General features: G+C 45.2%; 2 protein-coding genes and 1 pseudogene across 5 annotated transcripts in view; 2 read left to right on the top strand and 1 right to left on the bottom strand.

Moving 5' to 3' along the window:
- Positions 1 to 3,665: 3,665 nt before the first annotated feature.
- On the top strand, positions 3,666 to 9,000 carry LOC104863930 (cytochrome P450 1A1). 2 transcript variants are annotated; one of them, XM_010626622.3, is made up of 8 exons: positions 3,666 to 3,762; positions 5,574 to 6,439; positions 6,950 to 7,076; positions 7,168 to 7,257; positions 7,348 to 7,471; positions 7,615 to 7,701; positions 8,003 to 8,087; positions 8,529 to 8,997. In XM_010626622.3, the coding sequence occupies exons 2-8, from the start codon at positions 5,603 to 5,605 to the stop codon at positions 8,580 to 8,582; spliced, it is 1,404 nt and encodes a 467-aa protein (XP_010624924.1). In that variant the 5' UTR covers positions 3,666 to 3,762; positions 5,574 to 5,602; the 3' UTR covers positions 8,583 to 8,997. The 2 variants fall into 2 exon arrangements, with proteins under 2 accessions (XP_010624924.1, XP_010624914.1); XM_010626612.3 differs by having other exon boundaries at positions 8,003 to 9,000.
- Positions 9,001 to 11,797: 2,797 nt separating this feature from the next.
- Positions 11,798 to 13,746, bottom strand: LOC104863941 (annotated as a pseudogene).
- Positions 13,747 to 13,764: 18 nt separating this feature from the next.
- Edc3 (enhancer of mRNA decapping 3) overlaps positions 13,765 to 22,190 on the top strand; it is a 47,201-nt gene continuing 38,775 nt past the window's right edge. Inside the window, exon 1 of one of the 3 annotated variants that reach the window (XM_010626670.3) lies at positions 13,765 to 13,858. The gene's annotated coding sequence lies outside the window, so the exon portion shown is untranslated. Of the gene's footprint in view, positions 13,859 to 15,981; positions 16,069 to 22,190 lie in introns of those variants that run through there. The other 2 variants (XM_010626661.3, XM_010626666.3) reach the window with 2 other exon arrangements.

Raw genomic sequence — 22,190 nt, 5'->3', positions numbered from 1 at the left:
GGTTCTCCTTGGCCTGGCTTATGGTGGGGTTGGCCCTCCAAACCTGTTGGCTGAGAGTAGGTCGTGTGACCCCTGAAGAACAGTGGGTGTGGTGTCACCACAAGGGCAAAGGGAAACTCTTAGATCCCTGCTATCCCTGGGGTGACTGCATAACTTACTACCAAGCTAGGACCTTTTAATGATTATGCTAGGACGACAGGCATAATTACCCCAGGGCTCCCCTCATAGTCTCTCTGGCCTCTCCAGGCGCAGCACAGGCTCGGCTTGGGGTACAGCTCCTGTTTCTGCCATGCAATAGGAGTCTGTTATGGGTCTTCACTGCTTCTCGGGCCCCTGCCACACACCGCCCAGCAGTGTTGACCAAAGGCTCTGGGCCTGAGGACTCTGCCAGGCAGAGACTCTTAGCTGTCCACATCCCCCCAGCAGCCCAGAGCCCTCTCTGCCCCTGCCCCTGCCCTGGGGATCAATCACTATGGAATCCCAGCCAAAGAGCTTCTCACGCAAGGCAAGCAAACTTTGACCCAGCGTTGGGAGTTCAGCTCCAGGCCAAGGTCCTCAAGCCTCTTGCCCATCACCTCCTTCTCTGCACAGTGCTCAGAGAGGCTTCCTCCGGTCATTGCAGCTGCAGCCCAGACAAGGCTTGGTGATGAGAAGGGCAAGGTCTCCTGAGACCCCAGTGCACCCCACTCCTGCCCCAGGGTCTGGGGAAATGGAGGTGTTGGTCCAGGCCTGAGCCTGCTCTCCCGTGGCCCCCTGGGACTCCCTTTGCAGCCTGGCTGGAAAACCTACCTCGAATCAAGGCGCCAGCGCTCCAGACTCCACGTTGGCTCGCTGGGCATCATCAGGCTTAACCTTTCTGACATCTTTCCAGCTGAGCAGAGGAAGAGGCACTGGCTTTATTAGCTAAGGCATTCCTTTGGCATCAATGCCCCTTCAGGACTCTGGGAAAAGACACGCGTTTCTACCGAGTGGGGGGGGGTCTTCTGGATGCCTGCTGGGGTGACCAGCACAGGAGGGCTTTTCTAGCCCTATTGGGATTCTCCCCAGCTAGTGAAGGGGCGGGGACTCTGGGAAGGTGAGGGAAACATGGCCGCAGAGCAGGCTGGGGTACCTAGGAGTACCTTGCTCTCTTCTACTTTCCGTGGCTCTCGCCCCACCTGGGCCTGAAGCACAGACCTCTCTTGAGGGCTGTAAGACTTATCAGGTGAGTCAGCGATGCCATGAGCAGAATGATCGGAAGGAGGCTGAGAAAGACAGCAGTACCTCCTTGTGTCCTGTTCTGCTGCCTAAGGCCACCATCTGAGCACCAGTTGTTGGGTCCAGTGTGTCACTCTTGCTCTGAGACTCATCTCTATTGAGCAGTCTCTAACTCCTTTATCAACTGCTCTCCTTTGCCAGGACCTGTTGCATCAGATCAGTGTCTCACAGGTTGGTTTTCCATGTTAGGGCATGGAAGGACAAGTGGCAGGTGGCATCTGGGACACAGGCAGGCTCAAATGTCTTGAGAAGTACCTTGGAGAAAAGAAACAGACCAGGAGGAAGCTAACTTGCTGTGGAGAGGATCGGAGCGGAATACCAGAGGAAGAGTTATTTTATATGAGACTCAAAGTAAGGGCAAAATAGAGGTGGGAAAGCTGGTAGGTTCTGTGAAAGGTTCCTTCTCTATCCTTAGATTCCAGAGGGGTAAACAGGTGGTGACAGAAAGCTATCTTGCATTTTAAAAAAGATCAGTCCTGGTGAGTGTTGTGGTACATGCCTATAATCCGAAGACTCAGGAAGCTGAGGCAGGCCACAAGTTCAAGGCCAGCCTGGGGTACATAGTGAGATCCTGTCTCTGATAAAACAAACAACCCCCAAACAAACAAGCAAACAAAAACAGTCTGGGTGCCATAGCAGGGAGAAGGGATTGGAAGGGACAAGAGACAAACAGGAACCCAGTTTGGAAGCTGTTTTAGATCAGGGAGTGAGCAAAGCCTTGTCTGTTTGTTTCTGCTGCCCACTGATGATTTAGGGGCCCTGACAGGGCTCCCCAAGTGTGGTGTCATGGAGCTGGACAGACCTCAGAATAGAGCAGAGTGCCCTTGAACCTTCCTTCTCACCTCAGCAGAGTGGCCAGTGTGATCTTCCTGGGTTCAACCCCAGCACCATCTCAGTGTCACATAGTCTCAGGTTTCCCAATGGGGTACACTCTGTAACAGGGGGGATGGCAGGTTCCCTACAGGCATCCCATTTCCCTGGACACTACATTCTGGGAAGATCCCGGGTCCTGGGACCTCTGCACATTCCCACTGCTTCTAGTGATATTGCCCCAGGGCCTTTGAACCTGTTGTTCTCTCCCCCAGGGGCTCTCTCAACCTGAGTACCTTGGTTCTTGACGCCATACTTCTGCAAATCCAGCAAACCCTCTTTGAAATTGTGTTACATCCTCTTGTAACTTTACCCTTTCTCTGCTAAGTCTCTTTCTATAGCTATTCCTTTTCTCTGCTGTTCTGTTCTTTGTATTTTTGTGGAATATAATGCATGTCCCCCACAGGAATATAAGCAAGCGGCCAGTAGAGGAGCATTATCATTTCTGCTCTCATCTGTTTTGCTCACCAGCACCTGGCGCACAGTGGGTTCTTGGTAAATATTTGTGCAGTGCCCAGGCAGCCAACTGCAGTGGGAGGGCCAGGGCGGAGGAGATCTTTCTGGGCTGGGCCAGGGGACAGGTGGCGGTGCCTTTGGCTGCTAAAGAGAGTTGGGCACAGGTTGAGCTGGACGCGCGAATGCAGCCTTTCTCCCTGGATGTCTTGCACGGGCAACTAGCAGGGGTGGGGACACCAGGCAGGCAGGCAGCCAGGCGTGCAGGGCAGTGCGGGCTGCGTGACCCGCCGCGGGAGGGGACCGTGGACAGCGCAGGCTGTGATCCAGGCAGCAGCCCGCTCTGCACGCGAGCCTCCTCCCCACCCCCGCCAGCCACCTCCAATCGCGCCCCCGGGACTCTCAGGCTCCTGCCTCCCCCCTTTAAGGGCCGCGCCCGCGTCCCCACCCCCTTCGCGTGACAGCCCAGTCCCGCGAGCCTAGGGCGCTTCTCACGCAATCGGGCACTGCGCCGCCGCGACCTCTGTCCCGGTGTCCCCTCCCCATCTCTGTACCCCACCATCCGATTTCTCTGTCCCTAACCTCAGCTCTCGCAGCCCTGCAGCCCCCGCCCCCCGTGGGTGCCCTGAGCGGACCCTAGAGGCGCCGTGGCAGGGGGACTGGGCCTTAGTGACTCCACCTATGACTTGGGGCTAGGGTCGCCGGCTTCTCACGCGAGCCAGGACTCGGACTTGGTGATAGCCCTGCTCTGCCTGCCTGGCAGGTGCACTCCCAGTAGTGTGGGGGTGCAGAAATGCCGGAGAGAAGGCCGGTGTCTCCCATTCCATCCGCTCCTCACGCTCTTGTTCTTCGACTTCGCCCTCCCTGGTGTCTTCTGCACTGCACACGGGTGCAGCATTTGGAAGTGGGGGCCCTAGTTGCCCCCAGCCCTCATCCTGTTCCGTGTCAGCACCTAGATGAGGTCCTTTCCTCACCCCACCCCTAGAGCCACCACCCTCCAGTCCCTCTTCAGCCCCCACCCCTGTCCTAGGGCTCTAGGGAAGGAGGCGGGCACATGCAGTCTCCTATAAAGGTGGTGCCTTCACCCTCAGTCTGAAGGTGACAGAATCTGGAGCCTCCCATCTTTCCTGGGGTCCCTGCCCCAGAGACTGCTCTTCTCAGCTTAGCACCTCACAGCCACAGGTGAGTGTGGGGCACTTCTGGTTTGCTCCTTTCTTCCCAATAAAAGGGAAATTTGGAGGATTACAAGTCTTCCAGGAAGTCACTGGACTATCACCTCCAAAACAGAAGGCTAAGAACATCTTTAGTGATCAGGCAGCCTGACCCTCTAGTGGGAAAACTGAGGCCAGAAGAAGAGCAGGTCTTGCCTGAGGTTCCCTATCAAGTACCAAAGCTCTAGACATAGATGCCCCACCCACCCCCTTCTGGGACTCCAAGCCCCAAGCTCCAGCACCATCCCAGGTGACTCTGGGTAGGGTACCCCTGGGTAGCACCTTGAGGCTTTCCCACTAGGGCCACCAGGGAGATTGAAGGAAGCTGGGGGCCTGTGCAGCCCCTCTGTCAGCGGAGGGGACTGAGTCCTTTGTCCTTTGCCGGGAGGTGATCAGTGTGATAGATGGCCGGCTGCAGGCAGCTGGAATCACAAGTCCCTGAAAACTCTCCCCACCTGCCATGTGACATGCCCCTGGCTCTCTCAGGGATTTGGAGATCTGGTGTGTCTTGTGTCTGGGTCTTCTCTTCTCTCCTGGCTGGTCTCTTGAATTGTGTGAGATCTTGTCCCACCCTTGCTTTCAGATTATGCAGCCTGAGCCTAGAAAGAGAAAATGACCAATCCGAGGCCACTTGAATGAGAAATTGGCTCTTCTGACCACCAGGGTAGTGGAGGTAGATGCCCCAGGCAGAGCCTAATACCTTGTAGACAGTGATCCATGGATTTGAACATCCTTTCTGGGTCCAGCCTAGAAAGTTTCACCTCAGTGTCTTTTAAATTCAGATCCATTCCTAATTTTTGATAATCCAGTCTGGAATTTCATTATAGCCCTGGCCTGTTGGGAACCTTCCATTTATTCTCAGCTGCCTGTTGACTGGTAGAAAAGGGAAACTGGGACTATTCATTCATGAAGAATTGAGCGCTGTGAAAAATCTGGCCTGGATTTCTGTTGGGAGTTCAATGTAGCTGCTTTTAAAGGGTGTGTCTGTTGAACTCTTAAAGGGGGGCTGAGAGTAGAGTGGCTTGGGCGGTGGCCTTCCTGTTTGGTAGGATTCCTTAGGTTTTGGGATTAAGTGTAGACAGCAGAGGTTCTGGGGAGATTGTTTCTTGATCTTCAAAAGGAGGTACTTGTGGTAGCAGCTGGCCACTCTTGGAAATTTCCCTAGAGACTGAGTCCTTGTTCTGTTAACAACTGGAAAGTGGTTTGGGGCAAGTCAATGACTGTTCTGATCAGTGTCCCTGAAATGTGAAATGAGGCCAAGGAGCTGGTGATCCCTAAGTTCCTCCTTCCCATAGCATGGGTGGGTAAGACTCAAAGAGCCCTGGGGTGATACGTGTTGATTATACATTTATTTGAATGTGTTGGGGAAAATCAAAGCTACACTTTCACATAGTTATTGTTCCAGGTGATGCTACTAGGATGAATTTAAAGCTGAGTTTTGGAAAATGTGAAGTAAATGATAATTATGATATGTGAAAAGAGACTGAGATTGGAATACTGTTTTAGATTGTACAGAAGTTAAGAGACGGTGTTCTGGAAGTAGTTACTTCCTGGCTGTGCAACCTTGAGTGAGTTGCTTACCCCCTCTGACCCTCAGTGAGGAGGGGCTGAAATTCTTGGAACACATTGACAGCTCAACAACTTCTGCCACCTCCTCCTGTCCCTCTTGTCTTTCAGCAGTTCTGGCTGGGAACATTCTCTTTTCCCTGAGTTTTTATGATGTTGGCTCCTCTTGTCCTCCATCTGATGGTCTCATTTTTCTTTTCTTGTCCCACCTCTCAGCATCTGCCTTGAAGATCCTGACACTAATCATGTTTTCTGTGCCTGAACTCCTGATGTCCATCTCGGCCACGGAGCTGCTCCTGGCTGCCACCATCTTCTGCCTGGTACTCTGGGTAGTCAGAGCCTCTAGGCCTCAGGTTCCCAAAGGCCTGAAGAGCCCCCCGGGACCCTGGGGCTGGCCACTGATCGGGCACATGCTGACCCTGGGTAAGAACCCACACCTGGCTCTGACCAGGCTGGCCAAGCGCTACGGGGACGTGCTGCAGATCCGCATCGGCTCCACGCCAGTGGTGGTGCTGAGCGGCCTGGACACCATCCGCCAGGCCCTGGTGCGGCAGGGCGATGACTTCAAGGGCCGGCCCGACCTCTACAGCTTCACCTTCATCTCTGGTGGCCAGAGCATGACCTTCAACCCAGATTTGGGCCCCGTGTGGGCCGCCCGCCGGCGCCTGGCACAGGACGCCCTGAAGAGTTTCTCGGTGGCTTCAGATCCGACCTCTGTGTCCTCCTGCTACTTGGAGGAGCACGTGAGGAAGGAGGCCGAGTACCTAATCAACAAGTTCCATGAGCTCATGGAGGGGCATGGGCACTTTGACCTCTGCAGATATATGGTGGTCTCAGTGGCCAATGTCATCTCTGCCATATGCTTTGGGCGACGCTACGACCATGACAACCAAGAGCTCCTTGATTTAGTTAATCTAAATAATGAGTTTGGGAAAGTGACTGCCTCTGGAAACCCAGGTGACTTCATCCCCATTCTCCAATACCTGCCTAACTCTGCCATGGATAACTTCAAGGAACTGAATAGGAAGTTCTCTGTCTTCACACAGAAGATGGTCAAGGAGCACTACAAAACATTTGAGAAGGTGCAGGCTGGGGAGAGGCAGTTGGGCCAGGGAGGCAAATAGTGTCAGTGGATGGGAGGTCAGAGGTGAGAGAAATAGTGTGAGGTGGGGCAGGTTCTCAGGGAGGCTCCACCCTTGGAGTTGGAAGCTGTTATGGAGTGGGCACCATCCTCACCAGGGAAGTAGAACTGTTTCTTCTAGGCTTCTGTCAGCAAGAGCCCCTTAAAGTCACTCCATGCAGAACCTTGGACCAGTTGTTGTGGGGATGGGAGAGAGTTAAGAGTTTGTCTCCTAGTTTCATGGTAGAGAAAGGCTAAAGAGCACATTCAATAATAGCATAAAACTGTGTGGTGGGTGCCCCTCATATTTTAAGGTAGCAGAGAGCCTGGGGAGGCTCGAGCTGGGACAGCAACTGACTGAGGTATTAACCTTTTGAACAAAGGTGATAGTGACAGTGAGGGACCAGGATGGGAGGGGGTGGAGGTGGTACTGGGCTTGGGATCTGCTCATCTGTGTGTCTTCCCCACCCAGGGTCACATCCGGGACATCACAGACAGCCTGATAGAGCACTGTCAGGAGAGGAAGCTGGATGAGAACGCCAATATTCAGCTTTCAGACCTCAAGATCATTAGCATTGTCTTTGACCTCTTTGGAGCTGGTACGGCCCAGCCCATTATTCCCTTTCTGTATCTGAATGTCCTGATCTGTCACCTGCCTAACTACTTCTCCCTATATTTTACCCTGACCAGGTTTTGACACCATCACAACTGCCATCTCCTGGAGCTTCCTGTACCTGGTAATGAACCCAAGTATACAGAGAAAGATCCAGGAGGAGCTGGGTAGGTGGTGGCTGCATCCACAGGGATCCAGGAAGGGGTTTTCCAAGGCCTGGACAGTCCCTTAGTCCATCTGGATCTTGTGCTCTGCAGACACAGTGATTGGCAGGGAGCGGCAGCCCCGGCTCACTGATCGAACCCAGCTGCCTTACCTGGAAGCCTTCATCGTGGAGGTCTTCCGACACTCCTCCTTCGTGCCCTTCACCATCCCACACAGGTAAGGCTGCCCGGGTCCCTGTTGTCTGACACTGGGCCTTGCTGTAGCCCACACATCAATGAGAGACCAGGGAGGAACATGGCATGGAAGATGGGGGAATTCCTCTGTGACCCTGAGCCTCACTCTGCTTTCTCCTTCCCCAGCACCGTAAGAGACACAAGTCTGAGTGGCTTTTACATCCCCAAAGGGCGCTGTGTCTTTGTGAACCAGTGGCAGATTAACCATGACAAGTAAGTTGTAAGGGGCAGCGGAAACTACTGGGTGGGCTGGGCCACCCTCCCTTGGGCTCAGAGCCTTCTGGCTATGTGCCATTTTCCCATCCCGAGCCTTTGATGATGTATCTTTTCTTCTTTTTTTTTTCTTTCTTTCTTTTTTTGTACTGGAGATCAAACTCCAGACCTAGCGCTTACAAGGCAGGCAATGGAACAACTGAGCTAAATCCCTGGTTCCTATCCCTATCCTTTGGGGCTCAACCCACTTAATGCTTCTGAGCCCCAAGATGTCCCTTCAGCTGCCTTCCTCTTATTACAGGAAGCTGTGGGGTGACCCATCTGTGTTCAGACCTGAACGCTTTCTTTCTCTTGATGGCACTGTGGACAAGGCACTGAGTGAGAAGGTGATTATCTTTGGCTTGGGCAAGCGCCGGTGCATTGGGGAGACCATTGGCCGCTGGGAGGTTTTCCTCTTCTTGGCTATCCTGCTGCAGCAGCTGGAATTCAGCATATCACCAGGTGTGCAGGTGGACATGACCCCCATCTATGGTCTGACTATGAAGTATCCCCGATGCAATCACTTCCAGGCACAGCTACGTCCTTCTGTCCTCAAGTGCCCCGAAGCCTAGATCTGTTTACCTGGTCTGTGTGGGTACTAGACTTGGGTGCTGCTGGTCCAGGCATCTGAACTTCAGACTGAAACTCACAGATCTTAGAGGATCACGCCAGCCCCCTACCCCAACTTGCCACTCTGCTTACTGAAAACAGACAGTGGTCACAGCAGAGGCACAGGGGAGCCCAGAGAACTTCCACAGAGGAGCCTGATAGGAGCCCTGCATGGTTAGGTCTTTCAGCCTCTGAGAAAGTCTGAGGAGTTCTCTGCAAGTCTCTGGGCCTAGCAACTGCCTGGCTGAAGAAACAGAGCAGGCCATGCCAGGACCTGTCTGATCCTTGTGGGAACTGCCTGGAGTTAAGGGAAGAGCCAGACCGGGAAGACACAGAGATGGCATTGCTATTCGCCCAAGGCTGAGTGATGTGATCCCATGGGCTGGTGACTCCACGCCTGGGGGATCACATTTGTCTGCCCTTCCTCCAGACAGTAATAAACATAACTGCCTCCCAGACTTGTAAGACCTTTGTTTCTGTCCTGGAGGGGCTGTGACTCGCATCTTAGAGGAACTGCATCTCTTTAGGTCCAAGAGCCAGGGCCGAAATGAAGAAATTTTTCAGATACCTTTTACTGGTCTCCATTATCTGTACCCCATATAAATTTTTCTGTATGTGATACCAGGGATTAAACTCAGGGTCTTTATCCAGAGCTATACATTCTTAGTCTCTTGAGTGTGTGGTGTGTGTGTGTGTGTGTGTGTGTGTGTGTGAGAGAGAGAGAGTCTTCCTAAATCTCTTTGTTGCCCAGGCTGGGGTCAAACTTGTGAATCTCTTGCCTCAGTCTCCCAAAGTACTGATATTACAGGTGTGTACCACCACACCTGGCTTAAAATGTCTATTTTTTGTTTGTTTGTTTGTTTTTGGTACCAGCGATTGAACTCGAGTCCTTGCGCTTGCAAGGCAGCTGGCAGAACCACTGAGCTAAATCCCTGGCCCCAAAATGTCTGTTTTTAAATGTACACAGTGACGTTTTTATTCTAGCCTGCACAGTGCTTATATGTTTGCAGTTATTTTATATGAGCTTAAGAACCATCTAATGCAAAAGAGAACAGTTTTACCCAAGTGTCCATAAATGTGTTGGAAGCATTCACCTGAGCTAAATAAAAATGTTACCCAGAAATCCTACATGTGGGAAGTTTTTGAATCTTGGCTGAAGCTATCACACATCTCCATGCCAACCTTGGGCTGACCCTTGTGTTGGGCTTTCCTGTGGGATGTGGCAAGGGAGAGGTGAATTTACTGCTCTCAGGCAATTTGTTTAGGGGACAAGATTGTCACTTCACTGTCTTCCTTTTTGGATTATCACACATCTATGGAGGGCATTCTCTGAACCAGCACTGGAAGTATAAAGGGAACAAAACACAGTCTCTGCTTTTGAGAGCCTCCCCAAGTGGTTGAGGGGCCTGATCCATAAGGACATCACCCCATTCATGGGAGCAGGGCTTACCCAAAGTCCATGAAGGAAGGAGGTGCCCAGCGGTGGGGGTGGGGTTAGGGAATTAATCTTTTCTTCGTCATAGAAGTTATTGGGCCATCATAAGTAACAATGGCTGCTACACAATAGCACTTAAGTTTCTGGATCAACTGTATCGGCAAATTGTAACACAGGCAGTTATCAGAATAAAAATAACTCTTGGGGACCAGGCATTTAGCTCAGTGGTTCTGACACCTGCCTCACAGATGCAGGGACCCCAGTTTGATCCCTGGTACAAAAACAAACAAAAAAAAACCCAAAAAAACTCTTGGTCCTTGTAGATCTAGAAGCCAACAAGCCTAGATCAGTGATGGCAAATCTTCTAGAGACCAAGTGCCCAAACTGCAATCCAGAACCCACTTATTTATTGCAAAGTGCCAACGCTGCAGTTAAACCTGAATACTGAGGTTTTGGTTTGGAAAAAACAACTCTACATTAAAAGAAAAGGACAATAACAGAACTTTCAGTGATATAAACAGTCTGCTGCGGCATGAATGCCATAGGTTCACCATCACTGGCCTAGATTACGAAATCCAGGCAATGTCCCAGAATCGAACTGATTTGCTTTAGAGAGCCAGGTGACCTTTCTATTTGCCCTGTAGTATTTGTATATGTGCGGTTAGTAGGGTCTGCAATAGCACAAATTCTCCCTTGACTGGCTAAGAGGAAATATGATTATCCATGACCACTCTGGTTAATGAATTTAGACTAGTTTGTTGGGCTCGTGGAGCAGAAATGGTATTGTATGTGACAAAATTAGGTCGCAAGGCATGAATCCATTATATCCAGGTTTTTATCATTGCCAAAATTTTGAACCAGAATCTTCTCTTCTTCAGTTGTGGGATTAGTTATTGGACCATCCCATGTGGCAATGGCAGGTCAGAGGCAAGCTTTGAACCTTTTCTAGTTGTACTATTCCCATGTGGGAACCATAGCTGGCAGAGTACACATGGAGAGGGAAGCCGTTACCCCTCCTGTAAAGGTCTCTCCTGAATACTCTGTACTTACATCATTTGGAGGCTTCTGAGAGTCTTTAGAGAAGTGTGCTATATTTTAGTGCCCCTAAAAAAGAACACTCTTTGATTGTTGTGGAAATGTAAGATGATATACAGAGTTGCTTTGGAAAAATTCTGCAGATCTGCAAACGATGAAGCATAGAGTTACCATATGGCCTAGCAATTTCTCTCCTAGATATAAACCCAAGAGAAACAAAAACAGATGGCCACACAAAAACTTGTCCCTGAATGTTCCTAACAGTGTGTTATAATATCAAAAAAGGATTACATAACTCAAGTTAAATAACCCAAACCATGTGATAAATGGATAAACAAAGGTGTTACATCTATACAATGAAATACTAATCAGTCATAGAAAGAAACACAGCATAGATGCTGCTACCACATGGATGAATCTGGAAAACATTATTCTGAGCACTAGAAAACATGAATTACACATGTAGGCCACATATTACACAATCTCATTATAGGAAATGCCTGGAGTAGTTGAATCCATGGAGACTGAAGGCAGAGTCATGGTTTTGAGTTACTGGAGATGGAATGAAGGAGAGTTACTACTAATGGTCCAGGGCTTTAAAAAATATATATATATATATTTATTATTTATTGGTATATTTGCAGCATATTACATTCCTTGTGGGGAATTAGTGCATGCAACTTAACACATCTGAATCCCTTTCCCTTCTCCCTCCTCACTCCATTTTCTTTTTTTTTTTGAGACTGGGTCTTTTTGAAGTTCATGCTATCTTTGAGCTCACTATGTAGCCCAGGCTGGCCTCGAAATTGTGGCAATCCTTCTGCCTCAGCCTCCCGAGTGCTTGAATTACAGATGTGCGGCACCACACCTGGCTGGCCCACTCTGTCTCTTGATCCTCTTCCCCTCTGAGACAGATCTATCTCCCTATTTCCTATTACCTATCATTGTGTACTTTTTTATATTTTTAGTACTCATTTAAGAGAAACTGTGTGATATTTAAGCTTGTGTATCTGATTTATTTCATTTAACACTATGGTCTCAAGTACAATCATTCTATGAATGACTCATATTTATCTTTATAGGAGAGTAGTAGTACTTATGCCATTATTCTTTATGACAGAGAGATGAAAATGCTCTGGAACTAGTGGTGATGATGGCACAACTTTGTGAATATAATAAAAATCACTGAATTGTACACTTTAAAAAATGTATCAATCATTGAATTAGGATCTGAGTAAGAAATTTAGAACACCAATTTGTGAGGGTACATTTCATTTGTCAGAGCAAAAATGGATTACATGTAGCTCCATGTAATAGTTTGATTTTTGGTAAAATCTACAATCTGTTGATCACTTTCTCATCAACCTTGAGCTGCTCTAGTGTCTCTCTTTCTTCATGTCAAAAATCTCACTCTCCTGGTGTCTGGGCTTCCACAGCTGCTTCATGAAGTAAGCACTGGTGAGATTTCCAGGGATTTTCACGTGGCTCATATCAATTCTCGTGGAGGTGATAATGACAGATTCCTGATTTGTTCTATGTAGAGGAACGTGATTAAGGTTAAGAGGCCCAGTCACCAGTAGCAAGCCACTGGCCATGTGCTTCGGGAAAACCACTCTCTTGCCTCTTTGGCACCTACTGAGGATGCTGCAGATGGTCCCAGGAGTGACACTAGCTCAGTTTTCTCATGTGCTGACTGGAGGGCTTTTTGCTGTGGCTCAACAGCTTTTGTTGTAGGGTAGTGTCTAGGCATTTTGCAAAGCTTAACCCCCCAGGTACCTCCATTCTTGTCACCGCCAACTGGTTTTGTGACAGTAGCAAGAACCTTCTTTTTCTTCTCAACCTTGGATTTAGCAGCTTCGTTCTTCCTCTTGTACAGAGCCTTTCTGGAATACATAGCAGATCAGGAGCATCTACCAAGTCCTCTGACGAGGACAGGGTTCTGGGTTCAGTGAGGGTGCCCCTTCTTGGACTTCTTAGCCTTCACATTACCTTTTTAACTTGCCTTCTTGGTTTTGGGTTTCTCCTCTTTAGTATCTGGCTTCTCAGCATTTTTGCCTGCCATCTTGCAAGATGGGAAGAGCTGTAAACTTTAAAAGGATAAATAGTATGTATTTATACAGTCCTGATAAATGGCCGTCTATTTCCAAAACAAGGCCTATGACATTCCTGGATGTCATAACCTGCAGCCCAATGATAACAGGAGAGATGTTCTTTAAAGATCCTCCTGCCTTGGGTTGGGACCTGGTTTAAATCCACAATTTGTCTTTTGCAAGATTCATACCTGATGAATTTTGCAATTCCTAAGTAGCTTCTATATAAGATGTTAAGTGTCATAACTGTCCCAACTCCCCAGACCCTAAAAGTATCTCTTGGATGCATAAAAATTTGTCCAAACGCATATTCCATGAGTTCACTTCGTGATAATGCCCTCCTCCCTTGAATGTATAACTCTTTCTATATCTACTTTACAATAATATTCAATGTATATGTTTAAAATGTCATTGTGCTCTGTGGAATCGCTTTAGATTTCAGATGTAACAAATGATTGTAAATGTTAATATATGATATCTTTGTTCCTTTACTCAGCCGGCAATGAATGCTATTTTGGATCTCATCTGACCCTATTTGTCTCTGTTCCGCTAGTGTCTACCGACCTAAAACTGGGACAGAATGCGAAGGAGAGCTTTTCAATGAGCCAGCAAGGGGAATGCGCCTTAGGAGTGAAGGCCAGGTAGTGGAGGTTGCAGTCTGCAGATTGCAACCCATGCGCATTTCTGGAAATCCGCAGGGCCCGCTGTAACCACATCCCCCAGCTTCTTCGCAAACTTCTTGGGGCCCAAACCCTCACCTCCCGTACTCTTCTCCTACGAGTCGCACCGGAAGTGACATCAAGACGCGGCGTGCAGACGCCAGGAGTTCTTCCGGCGTGACGTCTGTGCTGGGGGGAGTAGTAGTGGAGTATCGCCTAGCTGGGTGTTTTCGCGTGGCTGGGCGGTTCTGTGGAGTGTGCGGAGGAGGCCCAGGCTGGACTGCGCGGAGGTGGGACGTGGGGGGGGTGGGCGGTTGAAGTGTGGGTGTTCGCGGGAGGGAGCTTTTGGAGTTGCCAATCGGGTTTGCCTTTAGGCTGCGGGGGTTCAGGCCTTGTAGACCTCGTTAGAGGAGAGCACTAGCCGGGGTCGCGTTGGCTGCGCAGGGGGCCGGGTTCTCTCGGGTGGCCCCAGGGTTTTGAGGTGGGAGGCCATGGACAGAGGGGTTCCAACTACCTAGGGTGATTGTGTGTGGTGTTAGTAACCTGGACACAGTCCAGCCTTCGTTAGTGGCTGCTGCGGCTCTTCCATTCCTGCCGTGCCTCACTATCCTTTGAACAGTGAGGTGGATGGTAGGGAAGAGCTCGAGTGCCACATCCGTGACTGAGAACTTGAGGACCAAGGTACACTGGGGTGGGGGAGGAGACAGTGGCAAAGAAGTTGGTACTGCGAGGGAGCAGCCTTTGCTGAGTCCCAGGAACTTCCACTTGATTCTTTCTTGCCCTACGTGAAAATCTGTGATTCTTAGAGTATTATTGGCACCTTTTGTATGCTGTAGATTATATTAGTAATTGACTTGTTGATTAGTTAAGGTGTTTTGGTCTTGATAGGCTTCTCCTGTGGTTACAGGTGAGGAACTAGGACTCACTGTTTTTTCTTCTTTTCAGTAGCCACAGACTAAACTAACTTTAGGTCTTACTTCCTACGAAATATAAATGACCAATCTTGAAGTTTTGTATTGCAATTCAGATGTCTCCTATTTTTTTAAAAAAATTTATAATGAATACTAAATAAGATGTATTGGGCACAAAGTTCCTATAGTTGGTTTCTCTGTGTAAAGTAAAAACGGTTGCAAAGAACAGATTTTTCTATTACTAAGAAATTTTTTTTTGGTAGAGTCTCCTTTTCAGGGTAGGGCAGTGGAACAAGAGAAGTGTCCAACTTTTTTGACGTGTAATGAACAGATGCATTTCAAGACTCAGTGTACCCCTACACACACATGACAATGGAAAGTTTACTTACTCTTTCTACATTTTCAGCTTCATCAAAAGAAAAACAAACTGGTATTTTTTTTTAAAGATTTTTTTTCCTCAGTACTGAGAATTGAACTCAGTACTTTGTGCAAATTATGCACTGCTGAGTTACATCCCCAGACCACCTGGTAGCTATTTAGGTAGTTAGTTCTGGGAATTGAATTCAGGGCCTAGGGCTTGCCAGGGCCACCTGATAGCTTTTTTTTTGTTTTTGTTTTTAAAGACATGGTCTCACTATATACTTGAGACTGACCTGGAACTCACTATGTAGCCCAGTCTGGTCTCGAGCTCACAGCAGTCCTCCTGATTACAGGCGTGCGCCACCATGCCCAGCTGATAGCTTTTAATAAAGCCAAATATTCTTAGTCTGTGACTTCCTGTGTTATGTTCACAGCAGAAGTAGGTGCATTTGTCCACTACAAAAACATATATAAAAATGTTAATAACTTAGAACTGGAAATAACCCAGCTGTGTTATCAATAGAATGGAAAATTCATTGAGACATACTTAATGTAGAATACCAGCATAGACATGGCAGAGAATTAATGTTTGATACCTGCAGTCACAGAGATGAGTTGTACAGATGTATAATTGATGAGGGAAGCCAAATACTTGTAAGAAAGGATCTTTGTGATTCAATTTTTATAATGTTAAAAAGTAGGCTAAACTGATCTTTCATGATAAATGTCAAAATAATGGATATCTTTTGGGGAAAACAATGGAGCTTTCTAGAGTGTTGGAAATATTCTCTATCTTGATTGGGGTACACATTATATGGATGAATTAACTGGTAAAGAGTCATGGGCCTGTACACCTGAAATATGTAGACTTTATATGTTACAACTTGATAAAAAAGGAGAAAGCTCTCATGGTGTATTTGTGTTGGCTCAGTTAATGGCACTTGAGGTCCCGTTTTGTGTAAAAGTAGAAATTTTCTTTGTAGAATAAATTTATTTGATGAGTTTTGAATAAAGTATTAATGTGTGTGTTTTTTTATTTTTGTTTTTTGAGACAGGGTCTCACCATTTAATCCAGGCTGGCCTTGAACTCACTATGTAGTCCAGGCTGGCCTCAAACTGCTTTGTGATCCTGCCTCAACCACTCGAGTACTGGGATTACAGGTGTGAACCACCATGCCAGGCTCAGCATTAAAGTGTTTTACAGAGAGACATTTCCAATAAAAAGGGAGGTCAGTGTGTTAAACATAAAATGGATACTTTTTTTTTTTTTCTCAGTACTAGGGATTGATCTCTGGACTTTGTGCTTGCCGGGCAGGCATGGCACCACTGAGCTACATCCCTGGCCCCCAGTGATTACTTTTAAAATTTTTCTATTAATCTACAGGTAAATAGAAAAATCTACAGTAGTTAGCTAATACCTGTATTTTCAAAGTGTTAAATTTTGATTTTGAGCTGGTGATGGTGTCACATGCTTGTAATCCCAGCACTCAGGAGGCTGAGGTAGGTGGATCACTGTGAGTTCAAGGCCAACCTGGGCTACATAGTTAGCTTAAGGCCAGCCTGAGCTACACGGTGAGACCTTGTCTCAAAACAAAAAAATTGATTTTGATTCAGTTATTATTTGCATAGTATAAACTTGAATGTACAACAAGGTTTTAGAGATATGTTGAGTGGAGAAGTAAAAGCCTTTTTCTATCTGGTTAATTTTCAGTCTTTGTTATTTATTTATTTATTTATTTATTTATTGGTACTGGGGATCAAACTTGGGACCTCGTGCTTGTGAGGCAGGCAGCAGCACCACTAGGCTAAATCCCCAGCTATTTTGTTTTGTTTTTTTTGAGACGAGATCTTGCTTTGTAGTGCAGGCTAACATTGAATTTACTATATAGCCCAGGCTGGCCTCAAACTCATGACCATCCTCCTGCTTCTGCCTCCCAAGTGCTAAGGTTACAGGCGTATACCACCACACTTGGCTTCTGGATCATTTTTATTCTTTGTTTTTGTTTTGTTTCTTGGTACTCGGGATTGAACTCAGGACTTTGTGCTTGTGAGGGAGGCAGGCGGAGGCATCACTGAGGTAAATCCTTGGCCTGATCATTTTTATTCTTAATACAGCTTTTTGTTCTTCATCTAAAATAAGCATTAGAGTATGATGGAGTATAAATGATAGGGAAAGAAATTTGTGCCTTTGTAACATAAATTAGGCAGAGGCTATTCAGGAAGAGAAACTAAGCCTAACATGTTTATCTTGTGCCTTTCTGTCATCTTCACATGGAAATTGTATAGCATGGTAAATTCATCTGATCTCTTAAGTTCTTAAAAGTATTTTGTTAATTGCTGCAATTCAGCAATTTCCCATAATATAGACAGAGGAAAAATCCTGTGAATGAGCCTGCTAGTACATTTTTTTGTTTGCATAGTTTGTTGATATTTGCTTAGGTCACTACAGAACTAGTTCGATCAATCCATAGAGCAGGCTCTTTTGAGCTCTGTTTTTATTTTTTTTGGTGGGGGTTGAGACAGGATCTCACTATGTAGTTGAGACTGACCTGGAACTCATTATGTAGCCCAGGTTGGTCTCAAACTCACAGCGATTCTCCTGCCTCAGCCTCCTGAGTGCTGGAATTATAGGCGCCCGGTTTGAGCTCTGTGTTTTTTATAGGATTTTTACTATAGGAATTTTTTTTTATCCATTCTGTGTTATTTTTGCTCCCTTTTCCGCCTTTTAGACTATGTAGATGTTCACATAAATTAATATCTGAAACAGCTTGACATGCTTTTTTAATTTTTTTTCATGAAAAACACTGAACATTTCACTTTATGCTTAACGTGTATGTTTATATTCATGTGCAAGTTATTTCCTGACTTCCTTCTGTGAGTAGGAGAATGTTAGATTTCATACCTTACACAGGATTTTGCAGAGTATGCCTTAAGGATATTTGTGGAACCATTTTCAAGAAGAGTAGGGCCAGGAATTTAGCCCAGCGGTTTGGTGGCCTGCCTTGCAAGCTCAAGGACCCGAGTTCAATCCCCAGTACAAAAAAAAAAAAAAAGTTAAGGCATTTATATGTTTTTAGACACAGTCCTTGACGTACGAACATTAGAGTTGTGAACTTTCACAGGTATAGTTTAAAACTCATTTTGTCAGATTATAAGCAAACCTGACTTACGAATATTTTCAGGAATATTTTCACGGAACAAAACTTGTTTATAAGTCATAAATCAGGGACTTACTGTACTCTAGATTTTGAGTGATTAACTTCTGTCACATTATACCTCATTCATTTAGTAAATGTTTGTTGAATTCTTCCATTGTAGACACTCTTGTTGGCTGAAGACAGACAAATTTCTTTGCCTTATTGTGGGGTGACAGTATAAACAAACAAAATAATTGTGCTGTATGTATTTTAGAATCAATTTTTCAATTTCTTCAAAAATGTCAGCTGGGATATTTTGGAAGTTGTGCTGGGAATTGATCCCATGGTCTCTCATATGATAAGTATGTACTCTTCCAGCAAACTACATACAACCCAGCCCCTCGGGGGCTTTTTTTCCTGCCTTTTTTTCAGTACCAGGGATCGAACTTAGGACCTTGCACTTGTGATGCAGGCGCAGTGCCCCTGAGCTAAATCCCTGGCCCTCATTTGGCATTTTGATAGGTATTTGTCTTTACTTTTCTTGTTGCTCAGACAAAATACCTGGGATATAGAGCTAAAGGTGGAAAGATTTATTTAGCTCACAGTTTGTAGAGGTTTCAATCCATAATTGCCTGGCTCCAAGGCAGGGTGGCATGGAGAAACAGTTCCTTGCAGATAGAGACAGCAAAAGCAACAAGGGGGAGGATAAATCTCGTTCTGTCCCTTATATTGTATCCAGGCTACTGGGATTAGGGTAGTGCCAAACCAATCAGTGGAGTGATTTACTAATCACACACCCTTAGTCCCAGCATCACTTACTCTAAATCCAACCTCCTCTGAAAAAGCCCCACCTATGAGACTTTGAGGGGACGTCTAGACCCAAACCATCACAGTATTTGATCCAGCAATCCATTAATCTTTTTGTTTAGATCTTTAATATTTTTTTTTTAGCAATCTTTTGACAGTTTTTGTTGTAGAGTTTTTACAAATTTTTATTAGGTTTAATTCTAAGATTTAATGTTTTAAATACTATTATAAATAAAAATTTTATTTTCAATTATTGTTACAATGTAGAATACAGTTAGTTTTTCTACAGTAGTCATTTAGCCTGTGATCTTGCTAATTCATTTAGTCTAGTGTGTGTGTGCACGTGTGTGTGCATGTACACACATTCTTTAGGATTTTCTACACAATCATGTTACAGAGAATAGTTTTACTTTTCTAATATTTACGCTTTTTATTTTTCTTTTATTGCATTGGGTAAGACCTCCATTGTAAGTTTAATAGAAGTAGAAGTGATAAGAATGGATACCCTTATCCCCAGTTTTTTGGGGAGAAATTATTTCATCATCAAGTATGATGGTAGCTGTAATTGTTTTGTAGATGCTGAGCCTCTCTCACTTTTTTTTTTTTTATACTAGGGATTGAACTCAGGACCTTGTGCTTATGAGGCAGGCGTGGTGCCAATGAGCTAACTCCTGGCCTGCTCTCACTTTTGCAGTATCATGAATGAGTATTGAATTTTTAAAATTGCCTTCTTGCATTTACTGATACAATTTTACATGATTTCCTGTTATTTTGTTAATATGTGTTAGAGTCTTTAATTAAAATGTTTTGAGATAGTTGTAGGTTTTCAGTGCAAAGGGATTGCATATATGCTGTGTGGTTTCCCCCATTGGTAATGTCTTGTGAAACTAGAGTACAGTATCATCACAAGGATATCGACATTGCTATAGTCAAGATGCACCACATTTTCATCACCACAGAGATCCCTTCCATTTTTTTTCTTTTGGGTTTCACTATATAGCTCAAGCTGGCCTTAGACTCACTATGTAGCCCAGGCTGGTCTCGAACTTGTGGTCCTCCTGTTTTAGCCTCCTGAGTGCTGGGATTACAGGGGTTTGCCACCATGCTTGGCCTTTTAGACTTTTAAAGTAATGCTTGTTTCCCTCTCAACTCAAGACTTCCTTAGCTGCTGGAACCATGGAGCTGCTCTCTGTTTCCATAACTGTCATTTCAAGAATGTTAACCAAATGTAATGGTATAGAATGTGTCCTTTGGAGATTGGCTTTTTACTTTTCTCTCTCCTAGTAGGGATATACCAGTTTGTAACTGTTTACTTGTTAAAGGTCATCTGGGTTGTTTGCATTTGTGGTTATTATGAGTAAGCCTGATATAATTTGTGCCCAGGTTTTTGTGTGAGCTTATCTTCCTTTCTTTGAATTAAATAGCCAGGAGTACAGTTTCTGGGTCATATAGTAGATGCATGTTTAGGTTTTTTAATAAACTGCCAATTTGTTTTCCAGCCTGTTTTCACCACTTTATTCCTCTTCCAGCAACTTATGAGTAATTCGGTTTTTTCACATTCTTGATAGCACTTGATGTTGTCAGTATTTTTGCCTTTTTGAAAAGTACATAATGGTATAATGATGTTTTTCATGAAGTCCAGTTTGAATAAGTTTTTGTATGAGGTATAAGACTTAGGTTGAGGTTTGTTGTTGTTTTTTGCTGACTTCCATTTGTTCCAATACTTTGTTGTAAAGCCTCTACTGTTTGTATTACATTGTGTTTTGTACTTCATAAAAAAATCACTTGAGCATATTTATGTATTTCTGGGTTCTATTGTATTTCATTGATTTATATGTCTGTTCCTCCCCTATTACCACATGTTTGGTTACTGTAGATACGAATCCAGAGTCAGGTGTATGAATTTTAGAATGATCTTGTCTATACCTACAACAAATTGTGCTAGGATTTTGATAGGGATTGCATTGATTTTCTATACCAATTTGAGGAAAATGATTAGTTGCTACATTGAATCTTTCAGTCCATGAACATGATATACCTAGCCATACAACACTGATTTTTTTGGGTCAGTGTTACAGTTTTCATCTAAGAATCCTGTACATGGTTTGTTAGATTTACTTTTAGCATTTCCTTTTAAAAGCAATTATAAATAGTTTTTTTTTTTTTTTTTGGTACTGGGGATTGAACTTGGGTCCTTGTGCTTGTGAGGTAGGCAGCAGATCACTGAGGTAAATCCCCAGCCAATAAATAGTACTGTATTTTTAAATTTCAGTGTCTATGTGTTCATTGCTAATCACATCTTCTGCAAATACAGTTTTGTTTTTTCCTTTCCAATCAATATGCCCTTTATTTCTTTTTCTTGCCTTATTGCAAGAACATCCAGTGCTGTGTTGAATAAAAGTGATTAGTGGACATCCTTGGCCTGTTTCTGATCATAAAGAGAAAGCATTCAGTCTTTTACCATTAAATATAATAGTAACTGTAGGGTTTATTTATATACTTTATTTTTCTTGCTGTACCTGGGATCAAATTCAGAACCTTGCGATTGCCAGGCAGGCATGATGCCACTGAGCTAATCCCCAGCCCATATATACTGTTTATCAAATTGAGGAAAATCCCCTCAATTTTCATTTTTCTGAGATGCTGTTTTTGTGTGTTTGTGTGTGTGTAGTACTGAGGACCAAACCAGAGGCACCTTACCCTAAGCTACATCCCCCGTCCCTTTTTTTTTTTTTTTTTTTTTTTTTAATCTTCAGACAGTGTCTGGTTAAATTGCCCAGGTGGAACTTGGACTTGTGATCCTTCTGCCTCAGCTCCCAAAGGACTGGGATTACAGGCAGGTGTCTGACTGAGTTTTTTGTTTTTAAATCCTGAGTGGGTATTGAATTTTGTCAGATGCTTATTTGCATCAGTTGCTTAGGATCATAGACTTTTTTTTTTAACTTTAGCCCTGTTAATATGGTAGATTACATTGATTGGATTTCTAATATTGAGCCAACATTGCATTCTTGGAATAAACTTCATCTGCTCATGGTGTATAATTCTTTTTATTTATTGTTGGAGTCCACTGGCTGGTATTTTGATGAGGAATTTATAGCATTTTTGTTTTGTTTTTTGAGACAAGATCATTATGTAGCTTAAGCTGGCCTTTCACTCATGGTAATCCCCCTGCCTCAGCCTCCTGGGTACTGTGATTGCAGGCATGCACCAGTATGTCCTGCTCCCTTTTGATTTCTTCTTGACTAATAAGTTATTTAGAAATCTCTTGCTTAAGTTTCAAATATGTAGAAATTGTAAATATCTTAGTTACCTTTTTTTTTGGTACTTGGGATGGAACCCAAGTACTTTATCAATGAGCTATACCCCTACCCCTTCTCATTTTTAATTCTGGGACAGGAGCTTATTAA

The sequence above is a fragment of the Fukomys damarensis genome, unplaced genomic scaffold, assembly GCF_012274545.1.
Source record: "Fukomys damarensis isolate Sample0158 unplaced genomic scaffold, DMR_v1.0_HiC HiC_scaffold_25, whole genome shotgun sequence".
NCBI lineage: Eukaryota > Metazoa > Chordata > Mammalia > Rodentia > Bathyergidae > Fukomys > Fukomys damarensis.
This window is presented reverse-complemented; position numbering and strand designations above follow the sequence as displayed.

What these genes read in the sequence shown, in the direction of transcription:
- LOC104863930 (XM_010626612.3), top strand. Translation starts at nt 5,603, where the DNA reads ATGTTTTCTGTGCCTGAACTCCTGATGTCCATCTCGGCCACGGAGCTG. An exon ending in ACTACAAAACATTTGAGAAG is followed by an intron (nt 6,440 to 6,949) that starts GTGCAGGCTGGG and finishes TTCCCCACCCAG; the next exon opens with GGTCACATCCGGGACATCAC. An exon ending in AAAGATCCAGGAGGAGCTGG is followed by an intron (nt 7,258 to 7,347) that starts GTAGGTGGTGGC and finishes TGTGCTCTGCAG; the next exon opens with ACACAGTGATTGGCAGGGAG.